Source organism: Lampris incognitus, chromosome 14 (genome assembly GCF_029633865.1).
Source record: "Lampris incognitus isolate fLamInc1 chromosome 14, fLamInc1.hap2, whole genome shotgun sequence".
In the NCBI taxonomy this organism is placed as follows: Eukaryota; Metazoa; Chordata; class Actinopteri; order Lampriformes; family Lampridae; genus Lampris; species Lampris incognitus.
Window position 1 is genome coordinate 50,061,404 of NC_079224.1, and position 18,823 is coordinate 50,080,226.

Below are 18,823 nucleotides of genomic sequence, written 5' to 3' on the forward strand. Positions count from 1 at the left end.
GGTTTCAGCTAGTTTTCCCCACGTTTACAGGCTGCTTTTAAAGGTTTCAGCTAGTTTTCCCCACTTTTACAGGCTGCCTTTAAAGGTTTCAGCTAGTTTGCCCTTACTTTTACAGGCTGCATTTAAAAGGCTTCAGCTAGTTTTCCTCACTTTTACAGGCTGCATTTAAGTTTTCAGCAAGTTTCTGCTCAGTGTTACAGGCTTCATTTAAAGGTTTCAGCTAGCGCCCCCTCACTTTTACAGGCTGCCTTTAAAGGTTTCAGCTATTTCGCCCTCTCTTTTACAGGCTGCATTTAAAAAGTTTAAGGTAGTTTCCCCTCACTTTTACAGGCTCCATTTAAAAGGTGTCAGCTAGTTTCCCTCTCAGTTTTAAAGGTTTCAGCTAGTTTCCCCTCACTTTTACAGGCTCCATTTAAAAGGTTTGAGCTAGCTCCCCCTCACTTTTACAGGCTGCATTTAAAAGGTTTCAGCTAGTTTCCCTCACTTTTACAGGCTGCATTTAAAAGTTTCCCCCTCAGTTTTAGAGGTTTCAGCTGGTTTTCCCTCACTTTTACAGACTGCATTTAAAAGGCTTTAGCTAGTTTTCCTCACTTTTACAGCCTGCATTTAAAGGTTTCAGATAGTTTTCCCTCACGTTTACAGGCTGTATTTAAAAGGTTTCAGCTAGTTTTCCCTCACTGTTGCAGGCTACATTTAAAGGTTTCAGCTAGTTTTCCCTCACTTTTACAGGCTGCATTTAAAAGTTTTCCCCTCAGTTTTAAAGGTTTCACTTAGTTTTCCTCAGTTTTACAGGCTGTATTTAAAAGGTTTCAGCTAGTTTTCCCTCACTTTTACAGGCTGCATTTAAAAGTTTCCCCCTCAGTTTCAGAGGTATCAGCTAGTTTCCCCCTCACTTTTACAGGCTCCATTTAAAAGGTTTGAGCTAGCTCCCCCTCACTTTTACAGGCTGCATTTAAAGGTTTCAGCTAGTTTTCCCTCACTTTTACAAGCTGCATGTAAAAGTTTCAGCTAGTTTCTCCTCACTTTTTCAGCCTGCTTTTAAAGGTTTCAGATAGTTTACAGCCTGCATTTAAAAGGTTTCAGCTAGTTTTCCCCTCACTTTTACAGGCTGCCTTTAAAGGTTTCAGCTACTTTTCCCTCACTTTTACAGGCTGCATTTAAAAGGCTTCAGCTAGTTTTCCTCAGTTTTACAGAGTGCATTTAAAAGGCTTTAGCTAGTTTTCCTCACTTTTACAGCCTGCATTTAAAGGTTTCAGATAGTTTTCCCTCACGTTTACAGGCTGTATTTAAAAGGTTTCAGCTAGTTTTCCCTCACTGTTACAGCCTGCATTTAAAGGTTTCAGATAGTTTTCCCTCACGTTTACAGGCTGTATTTAAAAGGTTTCAGCTAGTTTTCCCTCACTGTTGCAGGCTGCATTTAAAAGGTTTCATCTAGTTTTCTCTCACTTTTACAGGCTGCGTTTAAAGGTTTCAGCTAGTTTTCCCTCACTTTTACAGGCTGCATTTAAAAGGTTTCAGCTAGTTTCTCCTCAGTTTTATAGGCTGCATTTAAAAGGTTTCCCCTCACTTTTACAGGCTGCATTTAAAAGGCTTCAGCTAGTTTTCCTCAGTTTTACAGGCTGCATTTTAAAAGTTTCAGCTTGTTTTCCCTCACTTTTACAGGCTGCATTTAAAAGTTTCCCCCTCAGTTTTAGAGGTTTCAGCTAGTTTTCTCTCACTTTTACAGGCTGCATTTAAAGGTTTCAGCTAGTTTTCCCTCACTTTTACAGGCTGCATTTAAAGGTTTCAGCTAGTTGTCCCTCACTTTTACAGGCTGCATTTAAAAGACTTTAGCTAGTTTCCCTCACGTTTACAGGCTGCATTTAAAGGTTTCAGCTAGTTTTCCCTCACTTTTACAGGCTGCATTTAAAAGTTTCCCCCTCAGTTTCAGAGGTATCAGCTAGTTTCCCCCCCACTTTTACAGGCTCCATTTAAAAGGTTTGAGCTAGCTCCCCCTCACTTTTACAGGCTGCATTTAAAGGTTTCAGCTAGTTTTCCCTCACTTTTACAGGCTACATTTAAAATGTTTCAGCTAGTTTTCCTCACTTTTACAGACTGAATTTAAAAGACTTTAGCTAGTTTCCCTCACGTTTACAGGCTGCATTTAAAGGTTTCAGCTAGTTTTCCCTCACTTTTACAGGCTGCATTTAAAGGTTTCAGCTAGCTCCCCCTCACTTTTACAGGCTGCCTTTAAAGGTTCCAGCTAGTTTGCCCTCACTTTTACAGGCTGCATTTAAAAGGTTTCAGCTAGTTTCCCCTCACTTTTACAGGCTCCATTTAAAAGGTTTGAGCTAGCTCCCCCTCACTTTTACAGGCTGCATTTAAAAGGTTTCAGCTAGTTTTCCCTCACTTTTACAGGCTCTATTTAAAAGTTTTCAGCTAGTTTGCCCTCACTTTTACAGGCTGCATTTCAAAGGTTTCAGCTAGTTTCCCAGCACTTTTACAGGCTCCATTTAAAAGGTTTCAGCTAGCTCCCCGTCACTTTTACATGCTTCATTTAAAGGTTTCAGGTAGTTTCCCCCTCAGTTTTAAAGGTTTCAGCTAGTTTTCCTCAGTTTTACAGGCTGCATTTAAAAGTTTCCCCCTCAGTTTCAGAGGTATCAGCTAGTTTTCCCTCACTTTTACAGACTGCATTTAAAAGGCTTTAGCTAGTTTCCCTCACGTTTACAGGCTGCATTTAAAGGTTTCAGCTAGCTCCCCTTCACTTTTACAGCCTGCCTTTAAAGGTTTCAGCTAGTTTCCCCCGCTTTTACAGGCTGCATTTAAAAGGTTTCAACTAGTTTCCCCCTCACTTTTACAGGCTCCATTTAAAAGGTTTGAGCTAGCTCCCCCTCACTTTTACAGGCTTCATTTAAAGGTTTCAGGTAGTTTTCCCTCACTTTTACAGGCTACATTTAAAAGGTTTCAGCTAGCTCCACCTCACTTTTACAGGCTGCCTTTAAAGATTTCAGCTAGTTTTCCCCACTTTTACAGGCTGCATTTAAAAGGTTTCAACTAGTTTCCCCCTCACTTTTAAAGGCTGCATTTAAAAGGTTTCAGCTAGTTTCCCCTCACTTTTACAGCCTGCATTTAAAAGGTTTCAGGTAGTTTTCCCTCACTTTTACAGGCTGCATTTAAAAGGTTTCAGCTAGTTTTCCCCTTACTTTTACAGGCTGAATTTAAATTTTCAGCAAGTTTCTGCTCAGTTTTACAGGCAGTTTTCCCTCACTTTTACAGGCTACATTTAAAAGGTTTCAGCTAGCTCCCCCTCACTTTTACAGGCTCCATTTAAAAGGTTTCAGGTAGTTTTCCCTCACTTTTACAGGCTGCATTTAAAAGGCTTCAGCTAGTTTTCCTCACTTTTACAGGCTGCATTTAAAAGGTTTCAGCAAGTTTCTGCTCAGTGTTACAGGCTTCATTTAAAAGGTTTCAGGTAGTTTTCCCTCACTTTTACAGGCTCCATTTAAAAGGTTTCAGCTAGCTCCCCGTCACTTTTACAGGCTTCATTTAAAAGTTTCAGCTAGCTTCCCCCTCAGTTTTAAAGGTTTCAGCTAGTTTTCCCTCACTTTTACAGGCTGCATTTAAAAGTTTCCCCCTCAGTTTCAGAGGTATCAGCTAGTTTTCCCTCACTTTTACAGACTGCATTTAAAAGGCTTTAGCTAGTTTCCCTCACGTTTACAGGCTGCATTTAAAGGTTTCAGCTAGTTTTCCCTCACTTTTACAAGCTGCATGTGAAGGTTTCAGCTAGTTTTCCTGACTTTACAGGCTGCATTTAAAAGTTTCCCCCTCGGTTTTAGAGGTTTCAGCTAGTTTTCCCTCACTTTTACAGACTGCATTTAAAAGGCTTTAGCTAGTTTTCCTCACTTTTACAGCCTGCATTTAAAGGTTTCAGCTAGTTTTCCCTCATTTTTACAGGCTGCCTTTAAAGGTTTCAGCTAGTTTTCCCCACGTTTACAGGCTGCTTTTAAAGGTTTCAGCTAGTTTTCCCCACGTTTACAGGCTGCTTTTAAAGGTTTCAGCTAGTTTTCCCCACTTTTACAGGCTGCATTTAAAGGTTTCAGCTAGCTCCCCCTCACTTTTACAGGCTGCCTTTAAAGGTTTCAGCTAGTTTTCCCCACGTTTACAGGCTGCCTTTAAAGGTTTCAGCTAGTTTTCCCCACTTTTACAGGCTGCATTTAAAGGTTTCAGCTAGTTTGCCCTTACTTTTACAGGCTGCATTTAAAAGGCTTCAGCTAGTTTTCCTCACTTTTACAGGCTGCATTTAAGTTTTCAGCAAGTTTCTGCTCAGTGTTACAGGCATCATTTAAAGGTTTCAGGTAGTTTTCCCTCACTTTTACAGGCTACATTTAAAAGGTTTGAGCTAGGTCCCCCTCACTTTTACAGGCTGCATATAAACGTTTTCAGCAAGTTTCTGCTCAGTGTTACAGGCTTCATTTAAAGGTTTCAGCTAGCGCCCCCTCACTTTTACAGGCTGCCTTTAAAGGTTTCAGCTATTTCGCCCTCTCTTTTACAGGCTGCATTTAAAAAGTTTCAGGTAGTTTCCCCCTCAGTTTTAAAGGTTTCAGCTAGTTTCCCCTCACTTTTACAGGCTCCATTTAAAAGGTTTGAGCTAGCTCCCCCTCACTTTTACAGGCTGCATTTAAAAGGTTTCAGCTAGTTTCCCTCACTTTTACAGGCTGCATTTAAAAGTTTCCCCCTCAGTTTTAGAGGTTTCAGCTGGTTTTCCCTCACTTTTACAGACTGCATTTAAAAGGCTTTAGCTAGTTTTCCTCACTTTTACAGCCTGCATTTAAAGGTTTCAGATAGTTTTCCCTCACGTTTACAGGCTGTATTTAAAAGGTTTCAGCTAGTTTTCCCTCACTGTTGCAGGCTGCATTTAAAAGGTTTCATCTAGTTTTCCCTCACTTTTACAGGCTGCATTTAAAGGTTTCAGCTAGTTGTCCCTCACTTTTACAGGCTGCATTTAAAAAGTTTCAGCTAGTTTCTCCTCAGTTTTACAGGCTGCATTTAAAAGATTTCAGCTAGTTTTCCTCACTTTTACAGGCTGCATTTAAAAGGCTTCAGCTAGTGTTCCTCAGTTTTACAGGCTGCATTTAAGAGGTTTCAGGTAGTTTTCCCCACTTTTACAGGCTGCATTTAAAGGTTTCAGCTAGTTTGCCCTCACTTTTACAGGCTACATTTAAAAGGTTTCAGCTAGCTCCCCCTCACTTCTACAGGCTGCCTTTAAAGGTTTCAGCTAGTTTTCCCCACTTTTACAGGCTGCATTTAAAGGTTTCAGCTAGTTTGCCCTCACTTTTACAGGCTGCATTTAAAAGGTTTCAGGTAGTTTTCCCTCACTTTTACAGGCTGCATTTAAAAGGTTTCAGCTAGTTTCCCCTCACTTTTACAGGCTGCCTTTAAAGGTTTCAGCTAGTTTTCCCCTCAGTTTTAAAGGTTTCACTTAGTTTTCCTCAGTTTTACAGGCTGTATTTAAAAGGTTTCAGCTAGTTTTCCCTCACTTTTACAGGCTGCATTTAAAAGTTTCCCCCTCAGTTTCAGAGGTATCAGCTAGTTTTCCCTCACTTTTACAGACTGCATTTAAAGGTTTCAGCTAGTTTTCCCCACTTTTACAGGCTGCATTTAAAGGTTTCAGCTAGCTCCCCCTCACTTTTACAGGCTGCCTTTAAAGGTTTCAGCTAGTTTTCCCCACTTTTACAGGCTGCATTTAAAGGTTTCAGCTAGTTTGCACTCACTTTTACAGGCTGCATTTAAAAGGCTTCAGCTAGTTTTCCCCTCACTTTTACAGGCTGCATTTAAAAGGCTTCAGCTAGTTTTCCTCACTTTTACAGGCTGCATTTAAAGGTTTCAGCTAGTTTCTCCTCAGTTTTACAGGCTACATTTAAAAGGTTTCAGCTAGTTTTCACTCACTGTTACAGACTGCGTTTAAAAGGTTTCAGCTAGTTTTCCCTCACTTTTACAGGCTGCATTTAAAAGGTTTCAGTTAGTTTTCCCTCAGTTTTACAGGCTGTATTTAAAAGGTTTCAGCTAGCTCCCCCTCACTTTTACAGGCTGCCTTTAAAGGTTTCAGCTAGTTTTCCCCACTTTTACAGGCTGCATTTAAAGGTTTCAGCTAATTTGCCCTCACTTTTACAGGCTGCATTTAAAAGGTTTCAGCTAGCTCCCCCTCACTTTTACAGGCTGCATTTAAAAGGTTTCAGCTAGTTTTCCTTCACTTTTACAGGCTCTATTTAAAAGTTTTCAGCTAGTTTTCCTGACTTTTATAGGCTCCATTTAAAAGGCTTCAGCTAGTTTTCCTCACTTTTACAGGCTGCCTTTAAAGGTTTCAGCTAGTTTTCCCCACTTTTACAGGCTGCATTTAAAAGTTTCCCCCTCAGTTTCAGAGGTTTCAGCTAGTTTTCCCTCACTTTTACAGGCTGCATTTAAAAGGTTTCAGCTAGTTTCTCAGTTTTACAGGCTACATTTAAAAGGTTTCAGCTAGATTTCACTCACGTTTACAGGCTGCATTTAAAGGTTTCAGCTAGTTTTCCCCACTTTTACAGGCTGGATTTAAAGGTTTCAGCTAGCTCCCCCTCACTTTTACAGCCTGCCTTTAAACGGTTTCAACTAGTTTCCCCCTCACTTTTACAGGCTCCATTTAAAAGGTTTGAGCTAGCTCCCCCTCACTTTTACAGGCTGCATTTAAAAGTTTTCAGCAAGTTTCTGCTCAGTGTTACAGGCTTCATTTAAAGGTTTCAGGTAGTTTTCCCTCACTTTTACAGGCAAATTTAAAAGCTTTCAGCTAGTTTTCCCCACTTTTACAGGCTGTATTTAAAGGTTTCAGGTAGTTTTCCCTCACTTTTACAGGCTACATTTAAAAGGTTTCAGCTAGCTCCCCCTCACTTCTACAGGCTGCCTTTAAAGGTTTCAGCTAGTTTTCCCCTCAGTTTTAAAGGTTTCACTTAGTTTTCCTCAGTTTTACAGGCTGTATTTAAAAGGTTTCAGCTAGTTTTCCCTCACTTTTACAGGCATCATTTAAAAGTTTCCCCCTCAGTTTCAGAGGTATCAGCTAGTTTCCCCCTCACTTTTACAGGCTCCATTTAAAAGGTTTGAGCTAGCTCCCCCTCACTTTTACAGGCTGCATTTAAAGGTTTCAGCTAGTTTTCCCTCACTTTTACAAGCTGCATGTAAAAGTTTCAGCTAGTTTCTCCTCACTTTTTCAGCCTGCTTTTAAAGGTTTCAGATAGTTTACAGCCTGCATTTAAAAGGTTTCAGCTAGTTTTCCCCACTTTTACAGGCTGCCTTTAAAGGTTTCAGCTACTTTTCCCTCACTTTTACAGGCTGCATTTAAAAGGCTTCAGCTAGTTTTCCTCAGTTTTACAGGCTGCATTTTAAAGGTTTCAGCTAGTTTCTCACTTTTACAGGCTGCATTTAAAAGTTTCCCCCTCAGTTTTAGAGGTTTGAGCTAGTTTTCCCTCACTTTTACAGGCTACATTTAAAATGTTTCAGCTAGTTTTCCCCACTTTTACAGGCTGCATTTAAAAGTTTCCCCCTCAGTTTCAGAGGTTTCAGCTAGTTTTCCCTCACTTTTACAGGCTGCATTTAAAAGGTTTCAGCTAGTTTCTCAGTTTTACAGGCTACATTTAAAAGGTTTCAGCTAGATTTCACTCACGTTTACAGGCTGCATTTAAAGGTTTCAGCTAGTTTTCCCCACTTTTACAGGCTGGATTTAAAGGTTTCAGCTAGCTCCCCCTCACTTTTACAGCCTGCCTTTAAACGGTTTCAACTAGTTTCCCCCTCACTTTTACAGGCTCCATTTAAAAGGTTTGAGCTAGCTCCCCCTCACTTTTACAGGCTGCATTTAAAAGTTTTCAGCAAGTTTCTGCTCAGTGTTACAGGCTTCATTTAAAGGTTTCAGGTAGTTTTCCCTCACTTTTACAGGCAAATTTAAAAGCTTTCAGCTAGTTTTCCCCACTTTTACAGGCTGTATTTAAAGGTTTCAGGTAGTTTTCCCTCACTTTTACAGGCTACATTTAAAAGGTTTCAGCTAGCTCCCCCTCACTTCTACAGGCTGCCTTTAAAGGTTTCAGCTAGTTTTCCCCTCAGTTTTAAAGGTTTCACTTAGTTTTCCTCAGTTTTACAGGCTGTATTTAAAAGGTTTCAGCTAGTTTTCCCTCACTTTTACAGGCATCATTTAAAAGTTTCCCCCTCAGTTTCAGAGGTATCAGCTAGTTTCCCCCTCACTTTTACAGGCTCCATTTAAAAGGTTTGAGCTAGCTCCCCCTCACTTTTACAGGCTGCATTTAAAGGTTTCAGCTAGTTTTCCCTCACTTTTACAAGCTGCATGTAAAAGTTTCAGCTAGTTTCTCCTCACTTTTTCAGCCTGCTTTTAAAGGTTTCAGATAGTTTACAGCCTGCATTTAAAAGGTTTCAGCTAGTTTTCCCCACTTTTACAGGCTGCCTTTAAAGGTTTCAGCTACTTTTCCCTCACTTTTACAGGCTGCATTTAAAAGGCTTCAGCTAGTTTTCCTCAGTTTTACAGGCTGCATTTTAAAGGTTTCAGCTTGTTTTCCCTCACTTTTACAGGCTGCATTTAAAAGTTTCCCCCTCAGTTTTAGAGGTTTGAGCTAGTTTTCCCTCACTTTTACAGGCTACATTTAAAATGTTTCAGCTAGTTTTCCTCACTTTTACAGACTGCATTTAAAAGACTTTAGCTAGTTTCCCTCACGTTTACAGGCTGCATTTAAAGGTTTCAGCTAGTTTTCCCCACTTTTACAGGCTGCATTTAAAGGTTTCAGCTAGCTCCCCCTCACTTTTACAGGCTGCCTTTAAAGGTTTCAGCTAGTTTGCCCTCACTTTTACAGGCTGCATTTAAAAGGTTTCAGCTAGTTTCCCCTCACTTTTACAGGCTCCATTTAAAAGGTTTGAGCTAGCTCCCACTCACTTTTACAGGCTGCATTTAAAAGGTTTCAGCTAGTTTTCCCTCACTTTTACAGGCTCTATTTAAAAGTTTTCAGCTAGTTTTCCTCACTTTTACAGGCTGCATTTAAAAGTTTCCCCCTCAGTTTTAGAGGTTTCAGCTAGTTTTCCCTCACTTTTACAGACTGCATTTAAAAGGCTTTAGCTAGTTTTCCTCACTTTTACAGCCTGCATTTAAAGGTTTCAGATAGTTTTCCCTCACGTTTACAGGCTGTATTTAAAAGGTTTCAGCTAGTTTTCCCTCACTGTTACAGCCTGCATTTAAAGGTTTCAGATAGTTTTCCCTCACGTTTACAGGCTGTATTTAAAAGGTTTCAGCTAGTTTTCCCTCACTGTTGCAGGCTGCATTTAAAAGGTTTCATCTAGTTTTCTCTCACTTTTACAGGCTGCATTTAAAGGTTTCAGCTAGTTTTCCCTCACTTTTACAGGCTGCATTTAAAAGGTTTCAGCTAGTTTCTCCTCAGTTTTATAGGCTGCATTTAAAAGGTTTCCCCTCACTTTTACAGGCTGCATTTAAAAGGCTTCAGCTAGTTTTCCTCAGTTTTACAGGCTGCATTTTAAAGGTTTCAGCTTGTTTTCCCTCACTTTTACAGGCTGCATTTAAAAGTTTCCCCCTCAGTTTTAGAGGTTTCAGCTAGTTTTCTCTCACTTTTACAGGCTGCATTTAAAGGTTTCAGCTAGTTTTCCTTCACTTTTACAGGCTGCATTTAAAGGTTTCAGCTAGTTGTCCCTCACTTTTACAGGCTGCATTTAAAAGGCTTCAGCTAGTTTTCCTCACTTTTACAGACTGCATTTAAAAGACTTTAGCTAGTTTCCCTCACGTTTACAGGCTGCATTTAAAGGTTTCAGCTAGTTTTCCCTCACTTTTACAGGCTGCATTTAAAAGTTTCCCCCTCAGTTTCAGAGGTATCAGCTAGTTTCCCCCCCACTTTTACAGGCTCCATTTAAAAGGTTTGAGCTAGCTCCCCCTCACTTTTACAGGCTACATTTAAAATGTTTCAGCTAGTTTTCCTCACTTTTACAGACTGCATTTAAAAGACTTTAGCTAGTTTCCCTCACGTTTACAGGCTGCATTTAAAGGTTTCAGCTAGTTTTCCCCACTTTTACAGGCTGCATTTAAAGGTTTGAGCTAGCTCCCCCTCACTTTTACAGGCTGCATTTAAAAGGTTTCAGCTAGTTTTCCCTCACTTTTACAGGCTCTATTTAAAAGGTTTCAGCTAGTTTTCCCTCACTGTTACAGCCTGCATTTAAAGGTTTCAGATAGTTTTCCCTCATGTTTACAGGCTGTATTTAAAAGGTTTCAGGTAGTTTTCCCTCACTGTTGCAGGCTGCATTTAAAAGGTTTCATCTAGTTTTCCCTCACTTTTACAGGCTGCATTTAAAGGTTTCAGCTAGTTTTCCCTCACTTTTACAGGCTGCATTTAAAAAGTTTCAGCTAGTTTCTCCTCAGTTTTATAGGCTGCATTTAAAAGGTTTCCCCTCACTTTTACAGGCTGCATTTAAAAGGCTTCAGCTAGTTTTCCTCAGTTTTACAGGCTGCATTTTAAAGGTTTCAGCTTGTTTTCCCTCACTTTTACAGGCTGCATTTAAAAGTTTCCCCCTCAGTTTTAGAGGTTTCAGCTAGTTTTCTCTCACTTTTACAGGCTGCATTTAAAGGTTTCAGCTAGTTTTCCCTCACTTTTACAGGCTGCATTTAAAAGGCTTCAGCTAGTTTTCCCTCACTTTTACAGGCTGCATTTAAAGGTTTCAGCTAGTTGTCCCTCACTTTTACAGGCAACATTTAAAGGTTTCAGCTAGTTTTTCCCACTTTTTTTAAATGCAACCTGTAAAAGTGAAGGAAAACTACCTGAAACCTTTTAAATGCAACCTGTAAAAGTGAAGGAAAACTACCTGAAACATTTTAAATGCAGCCTGTAAAAGTGGGGAAAACTAGCTGAAACCACTTTTACAGGCTGCATTTAAAAGGTTTCAGGTAGTTTTCCTCACTTTTACAGGCTGCATTTAAAGGTTTCAGCTAGTCTTCCCTCACTTTTACAGGCTGCATTTAAAGGGTCCAGCTAGTTTCCCCCTCAGTTTTAAAGGTTTCAGCTCCTTTTCACTCAGTTACAGGCTGCATTGAAAAGGTTTCAGCTTGTTTTCCCCTAACTTTTACATGCTGTATGTAAAGGGTTTCAGGTAGTTTTCCCTCACCTTTCCAGGCTGCATTTAAAGGTTTCGGCTAGTTCCCCCCTCAGTTTTAAAGGTTTCAGCTAGTTTTCCTCACTTTTACAGGCTGCATTTAAAAGGTTTCAGGTAGTTTTCCCTCACCTTTCCAGGCTGCATTTAAAAGGTTTCCCCTCACTTTTACAGTCTCCATTTAAAAGGTTTCAGCTAGCTCCCTCCTCAGTTTAAGGTTTCAGCTAGTTTTCCTCACTTTTACAGGCTGCATTTAAAAGTTTCAGCTAGTTTCCCCCTCAGTTTCAGCCAGTTTTCCTCACTTTTACAGGCTGCATTTAAGTTTTCAGCAAGTTTCTGCTCAGTGTTACAGGCTTCAGCTAGCGCCCCCTCACTTTTACAGGCTGCATTTAAAGGTTTCAGCTAGTTTTCCCTCACTTTTACAGGCTGCATTTAAAAGTTTCAGCTAGTTTCCCCCTCAGTATTAGAGGCTGCAGTTTTACACTCAAGGTGGAAAACGTTCCGAAATAATTTGTGGTGGATTAGTTTTTCTACATCACACCTGCACTTTTAACCGGGGTGTGTAGACTTTCTGCATCTGGTGTACACATCGCGAGCTTTAAGGTTTGGCCTTCATCACTAACATCTCAGCCTCATGACAGGGCTGTGTATAAAGATCCCCTCCCCTTCTTCTCCCCAGTTGTGTCCGGCCAATTACCCCACTCTTCCGGGCCGTCCTGGTCTCGGCTCCACCCCCTCCACTGATCCGGGGAGAATGCGGACAACCACATGACTCCTCTCATACATGTGGAGTCGCCAGCTGCTTCTTTTCACCTGACAGCGAGGAGTTTCACCAGGGGGATGTAGTGCCTGGGAGGATCACGCTGTTCCCCCCTCCCCCCGGAACAGGCACTCCAACTGACCAGAGGAGGCGCTAGTGCAGCGACCAGGACACATACCCACAGACAAGGCCAATTGTGTTTGTAGGGATGCCCAGCTAAGCTGGAGGTAACACAGGGATTCGAACCGGTGATCTCCATGTTGGTAGGCAACGGAATAGACTGCCACACTATCCGGATGCCTCTAAAGACCCTTATTTTAATGTTCCATTACTGCACAATCTATGTATGACAAAATGGCCTGTCTGACTTGCTGACATTTTTTACAAAAGTCTGTTGTGAAAAACGACAGACCCCTTTGTGAGTACTGGATGTTCACTGGTGCATAAAATCTATTTCGTTGAGAACCTCAGTGTGGTTGACTTAACACGGTGAAGATGTTGTGCCGTCATGTCTGGAGGATGTACGCCAAATTACCGGCTGTTTTAAGACAACATTCCACCAGTAAACGTAGTTTTCCTGAACAGCAGCAACCTCATCTGGCCGACAAAACAAAGACGGAGACAAAGTGGACTTTCTTTTTGGTGATTTTTTTATATACATTTCATAGATTTATATAGAATATAAACAAGCTCTCCCACCCATCTGCCCCTGGACCCAACCACACATTCAGTCGCTCTTCCCCTCGGACACATGGTACCTATAATAAATAGTCGAGAACATCCTCCCCTTCCTCATCCATGATGAAACTCACAACATCCATCCAGCTTTGACACATGGGAGGTTCCTGGATGTTGTTACCATGGTAACATTCAGCCTCATTCTCACCAATTGCAAAGCAGACACAAAGGCTAATGTTAATCGTCTCCTTCATGGCCCGTTGCTATGCTGATGATGAGCAGATCATCTGGAGCCTCCGCGACAATCTGAACCATCATGAACCTGTTTGTGAGAACTGCTGCTGGTTTCACCACTGGATCGAAACCGTCACCCCCCCCATCCAAACACATGCAGAATCACCGTTTACCAAACCATAGAAAAATGACACCTCCCCCAACACACCCAAATATATTCTTACACAGCCTTGTGCTCAAACTGTCAGTCAGTCACACCAACTAAACCAGAACCAGTTTCCAGGCAGAACAGGACCTCCAAACCCTAGCTGGATGGATACCAGTCAAGTCACTGTGAAAGCAGAATAATTTACTGGACAGAGACTGGCTGGTTTCTGGTGGTTTTCGGCCTGACTGCTATTTGCATGATATTCCCCATCCCACCGTCAGAGACCCAGTTTTATGTTTTTGTTCATGTGTTTTGGCTTTGACTCTTCGACATCTAAAATTTGCTAAAAATCCATGAAAGTTATGTGGGCTGATGAGGGAAGCAGCGTTGGTCATGGCTGACTGAGCTTAGGATGTGAAGTCTTTGCTGACTGACAGCTGAGGACATTTCAGTTTCATGCTAATGAACAGCTCATGTGACCTTTAACCAGGATTCAAACTGCCAACCCAGACTATCTCCTTATCAGACAAAGGACCACCCAGTCGGCCATGACGGCGCATACAATCCTCATGTCATAATGGCACTTCCAGCAGCTTTTTGTGAAGATACTGTTTCACCTCCTCAATCCCACTCAGCCGCTCCAGCTCCTGGTAGGGCAGCTGAGGACCAGAGAGAGCAAAGCGTTATATCACAGGCCAGAGCAAGGCACTTTGCTGCCGGGGTTTGTGGTTCTATTCCCGGTGTGATTTGACCCACCTGAAGGATGGTGTATCCCAGGAGCTGCAGGTGTCGGTCCCTCATGGCCCGTGAGCCCACCAACACGTCTGAGTTGTGACAGTAGTGCCACTTGTCATTGACAGACATGATGACCCTGGAAGAGAGACGACACCGGTTTCCTGTCTGACAGACGTCCCCTAAAGCCCTGGTCGCACTAGCATGACTGTTCCTGGTGAATTCGTCTCATATCAGTGCATTCACTGCAATAAGCAAACTTGCCCCCGTAAAGCAAATTGACCTCAATATCTTCCTGTCAATTTCAAATTTGGTGAACTTCAATGCACAAATTCACATCGCCGGCTAATAACAGAGCTGCTTTGACTGTATTGACCTCTCATGGGTTAGTCACGGGTAACTGCAGGAAGCTAATATTTTAGCAGTGTCACATCATCCTACTTGATACTACAGTGCTCTGCCAGAATATGAAGTCCTCTACATAAATCAAAGAAAGTGGAATCGGTTCCTCTGGACCTGTCGATCAGCATCGTGTCCAGAGGAACTGATTCCACTTTCTTTGATTTTCTTACCTGGATTATTGAGCAGCATCAAGACAAGCTACATACAATCTGCAGCATGGTTTGTAGTTAGTCATGAAGCAGGAGTGGATGGTATAACTGTTTCATCAATTCATTTAGGTTTACTTTCCAGTTGTAAAGTGTCCCATCATGCCTGTTTCGTGGCAGAACAAGAACTTCACTGCTCATTTCTGGTGTGACCACAGCTGACATCATAAGTCCTCTGATGAAATATGAACGTGGCAGAACCAGCTCACCTGTGGATGTGCCTGGGCTTGGAAGGGTTGCTGTCAGTATCGGGCCGCTCCGCTGGATGGAGGAGGAGGGGGGAGGAGGAGGGTTCAACCTCCCCCCCGGTCTCCTCAGAGTAGGACACCCCCTCGTAGAATGCCGGCAGCTCACACTCTGTCCCCTGGCGGCCCGGGCCCACTCCCCCCACCCCGCCCTCGTCCTCCAGGATCTTCCCAATGGAGAACTGGAAGAGGGAGTCTGGGGCGGGGGTTCCTCCTGGCCCCGGGGCCCCGGTCTGGGCCAGGCTGTCAGAGGGAGGGCTGCTGAGCGAGGAGCTGTCCTGGCTCTCCAGGGAGTGCTCCTTGGCCAGGCTGCTGTAGTATTCGGCAGCCGGGACATAGTACGCGCTGTAGTCCAGTGGCCCTCCACTGTTGGGTCCCGGCCGGGAGGTGGAGGAGGGAGGGGCACTGCGGATGTGAGAGGGGAGGAGGGCCCCTGGGTCCGAGGCTCCACCCACCTCCCCGCCCGGTCGCTGGTCTGAACCCTCCTCCAATGTCGTGAAAGGTGAGAACTTCTGGAAGTCGGAGGTAAGGGTTGCCACGGAAACAGCCCCCTCGCTGGGCTTGGAGGCCACAGTGACGCAAGACGGAGGGACCAAATTCAGCGTCAGCCCTCCTCCAGTTCTGATGGGCAGAACCCGACCAGCACTGTCCATCCACAGCAAAAAGTCTGGAGAGGAAGGCAGAGCAGCACAGCATATTTACTACCTGCACAGTACCTTCACGGTACCCTGCAGAAGTATTCAACCCCTTTGACTGTCATCTCTAATTTCTGGATGATAAAAGATGGAGTAATTTTTTACTTGTATAGCAAAGCAGAAGTAATCTTTCTTGTTTGGGTGTAAAAACACGTTAGTATGGGACAATTGAGTGTCCTCATAATAAATTCAACAAAAAACAAAAATGTTGACCATTCTAGTTTGTGTTGATGTAGAGGATGAGAGACTGGAGAGATTGTGTTGATGTAGAGGACGAGAGACCGGACAGATTGTGTTGATGTAGAGGACGAGAGACTGGACGGTTTGTGTTAATGTAGAGGATGAGAGACTGGACAGTTTGTGTTGATGTAGAGGACGAGAGACTGGAGAGATTGTGTTGATGTAGAGGACGAGAGACCGGACAGATTGTGTTGATATAGAGGACGAGAGACTGGACGGTTTGTGTTTTGATGTAGAAGACGAGAGACTGGACAGATTGTGTTGATGTAGAAGAGAGACCGGACAGTTTGTGTTAATGTAGAGGATGAGTGACTGGACAGTTTGTGTTCATGCACAAGACGAGAGACCGGACAGTTTATGTTGATGTAGAGGATGAGAGACCGGACAGTTTGTGTTGATGTAGAGGACGAGAGACCGGACAGTTTGTGTTTATGTAGAGGACGAGAGACTGGACGGTTGGTGTTTTGATGTAGAAGACGAGAGACTGGACAGATTGTGTTGATGTAGAGGACGAGAGACTGGACAGTTTGTGTTGATGCAGAGGACGAGAGACTGGACAGACTGCACATTCAGCTACCCATGGCTCCCATATAGACATTAAGGAACAGACATCTGCCATACTAGCCTACATTAACTTTTGCACTGAGAGTGTCACAACAAAAAAATCAGTTCGCACCTTTCCAAACCAGAAACTCTGGATGACCAGTGAGGTCCGGCAGCTTCTGAAGGTCCGGGATGCAGCATTCAAGTCAGGTAACTGTGAGGCCTACAGCACAGCCAGATCCAACCTCAAAAAGGGCATCAGAACAGCCAAACATAAATATTCCCTACGAATAGAGGACCACGTTCACAATAACTCTGATCCTCGGCGAATGTGGCAAGGCATTCGGTCAATCACAGACTACAAAAGCTCCAATAGCGGTCCCACTGCCCATGATGCCTCCCTGCCAGACAAGCTAAGTCATTTCTATGCCCACTTTGACATGGACAATACTGACCCAGCCACAAAAATCCCCAGCCACCCAGAAAACCAGGTGCTCACTCTATCAGTCGCAGAGTGAACACACGGAAGGCTGCCGGACCGGACGGCATACCGGGTTGGGTCCTCCGGGAATGTGCCGACCAGCTGGCTGAGGTCTTCACACCTGTATTTAACCTCTCACTGTCCCAATCTAAAGTCCCGGCATGCTTTAAGACCACCTCTATCATTCCTGTCCCCAAGAAACCAACATCCACATGTCTGAATGACTACCGACCCATAGCACTCACCCCCATTGCCATGAAGTGCTTTGAAAGACTGGTTCTGGCTCACATCAAAAACATTATCCCCCCCACATTCGACCCACATCAGTTCGCCTACTGTCCCAAAAGGTCTACTGAGGATGCCATTGCCACTGCCCTGCACATTGCTCTGACCCACCTTGAACTTAACAACACATACATCCGGATGCTGTTTGTAGATTACAGCTCTGCCTTCAACACTATCATCCCCGCCAAACTAACCACCAAACTCCTCTCCCTTGGCCTCAAACCCCCCCCTCCCGTAAATGGACCCTGGACTTCCTGACCAACAGACCTCAGTCTGCTAGGTTGACCACACCTCCTCCACCCTGACCCTCAGCACAGGTGCCCCTCAAGGCTGTGTTCTGAGCCCCCTCCTTTTCTCCCTCTTTACCCACGACTGGGTAAAGAGGGATAGTTAAGTATAGTTAAGTATAGTTAAGTTTGCAGATGACACCACAGTCATTGGCCGTATCACCAACAATGACGAGACGGCCTACAGGGACGAGATTCAGCCCCTAACATCATGGTGTACTACCAACAATCTTGTCCTCAAAGTGCAGAAGACGAAGGAGCTGATTGTGGACTTCAGGTGGTCTAGAAGCTGCAGCCACTCCCCCATACACATCAATGGGGTGGAAGTGGAGCGTGTTTCCAGCTTTAAATTTCTTGGAGTCCACACCAGCGAGGAACTTTCCTGGACATTAAACACCCAGGCCCTTGTGAAAAAGGCCCAACAACGCCTGCATTTCCTGAGGAGGCTGAGGAGCGCCCGTCTACCCCCCAAAATTCTCACCAACTTCTACCACTGCACCATAGAGAGCATCCTGACCATCTGCATCTCAGTGTGATATGGCAACTGCACCTCAGTAGACCAGAAAGCTCTGCAGCGGGTCGTCAAGGTCGCCCAGCATATCACCGGTACCCAGCTCCCAGCCATAAAAGACATTTATCACAAACGCTGCCTTCGAAGGGGTCTGAGCATCAGCAGAGATCCCACCCACCCCAACCATGGACTGTTCTCCCCCCTGCACTCTAGGAGGCGCTACAGAAGCCTCAGAGCCCGCACTACCAGGCTCAAAAACAGCTTCTTTCCACAAGCTGTTGCACACCTGAACCTGGCTACCCACTGAATGTCTGTAGATATTTTAAATATTTTGTACTCCAGCTCTTTTTTAATTTATTTTAAGCTTTTGATCTTCATGTGTGTATATCTTATACTGTGTTTGTCTGTGTCTGTCTTGCACTGTTTGGTGAAGCCATAGCCCTCATTTCATTTTTAACATGTGCCTGCACATTGTTTTTAATGACAATTGAATTGAATTTGTGCTGATGTGAGGACGAGAGACTGGACGGTTTGTGTTGATGTGAGGATGAGAAACTGGATGGTTTGTGTTGATATGAGGATGAGAGACTGGAGGTTTGTGTTGATGTAGAGGACAAGAGACTGGACAGTATGTGTTTATGTGAGGACGAGAGACTGGAGGTTTGTGTTGATGTAGAGGATGAGAGACTGGACAGTATGTGTTTATGTGAGGACGAGAGACTGGAGGGTTTTTGTTGATGTAGAGGACAAGAAACTGGAGGGTTTTTGTTGATGTAGAGGACGAGAGACCGGACGGTCTGTGTTGATGTAGAGGACGGGAGACTGGACAGTTTGTGTTGATGTGAGCACGAGAGACTGGATGGTTTTTGTTGATGTAGAGGACAAGAGACTGGACGGTTTGTGTTGATGTGAGGATGAGAGACTGGACGGTTTGTGTTGTTGTAGAGGACGAGAGACTGGACGGTTTGTGTTGATGTGAGGACGAGAGATCGGATGGTTTGTGTTGATGTAGAGGACGAGAGACTGGACGGTTTGTGTTGATGTGAGGACGAGAGACTGGACGGTTTGTGTTGTTGTAGAGGACGAGAGACTGGACGGTTTGTGTTGATGTGAGGACGAGACTGGACGGTTTGTGTTGATGTGAGGACGAGAGACTGGACGGTTTGTGTTGATGTGAGGACGAGAGACTGGACGGTTTGTGCTGATGTGAGGACGAGAGACTGGACAG

General features: G+C 43.7%; 1 protein-coding gene across 1 annotated transcript in view; it reads right to left on the bottom strand.

Annotated features, from left to right (window-relative positions):
• Positions 1–12,543: 12,543 nt before the first annotated feature.
• Positions 12,544–18,823, bottom strand: part of fastk (Fas-activated serine/threonine kinase) — a 30,628-nt gene continuing 24,348 nt past the window's right edge. The window contains exons 9-11 of the mRNA XM_056292753.1: positions 14,518–15,220; positions 13,725–13,839; positions 12,544–13,627 (exon numbers count right to left, since the gene is read on the bottom strand). Of these exons, the coding sequence (XP_056148728.1) occupies positions 13,541–13,627; positions 13,725–13,839; positions 14,518–15,220 (905 nt within the window). The 3' untranslated portion in view covers positions 12,544–13,540. The remainder of the gene's footprint in view (positions 13,628–13,724; positions 13,840–14,517; positions 15,221–18,823) is intronic.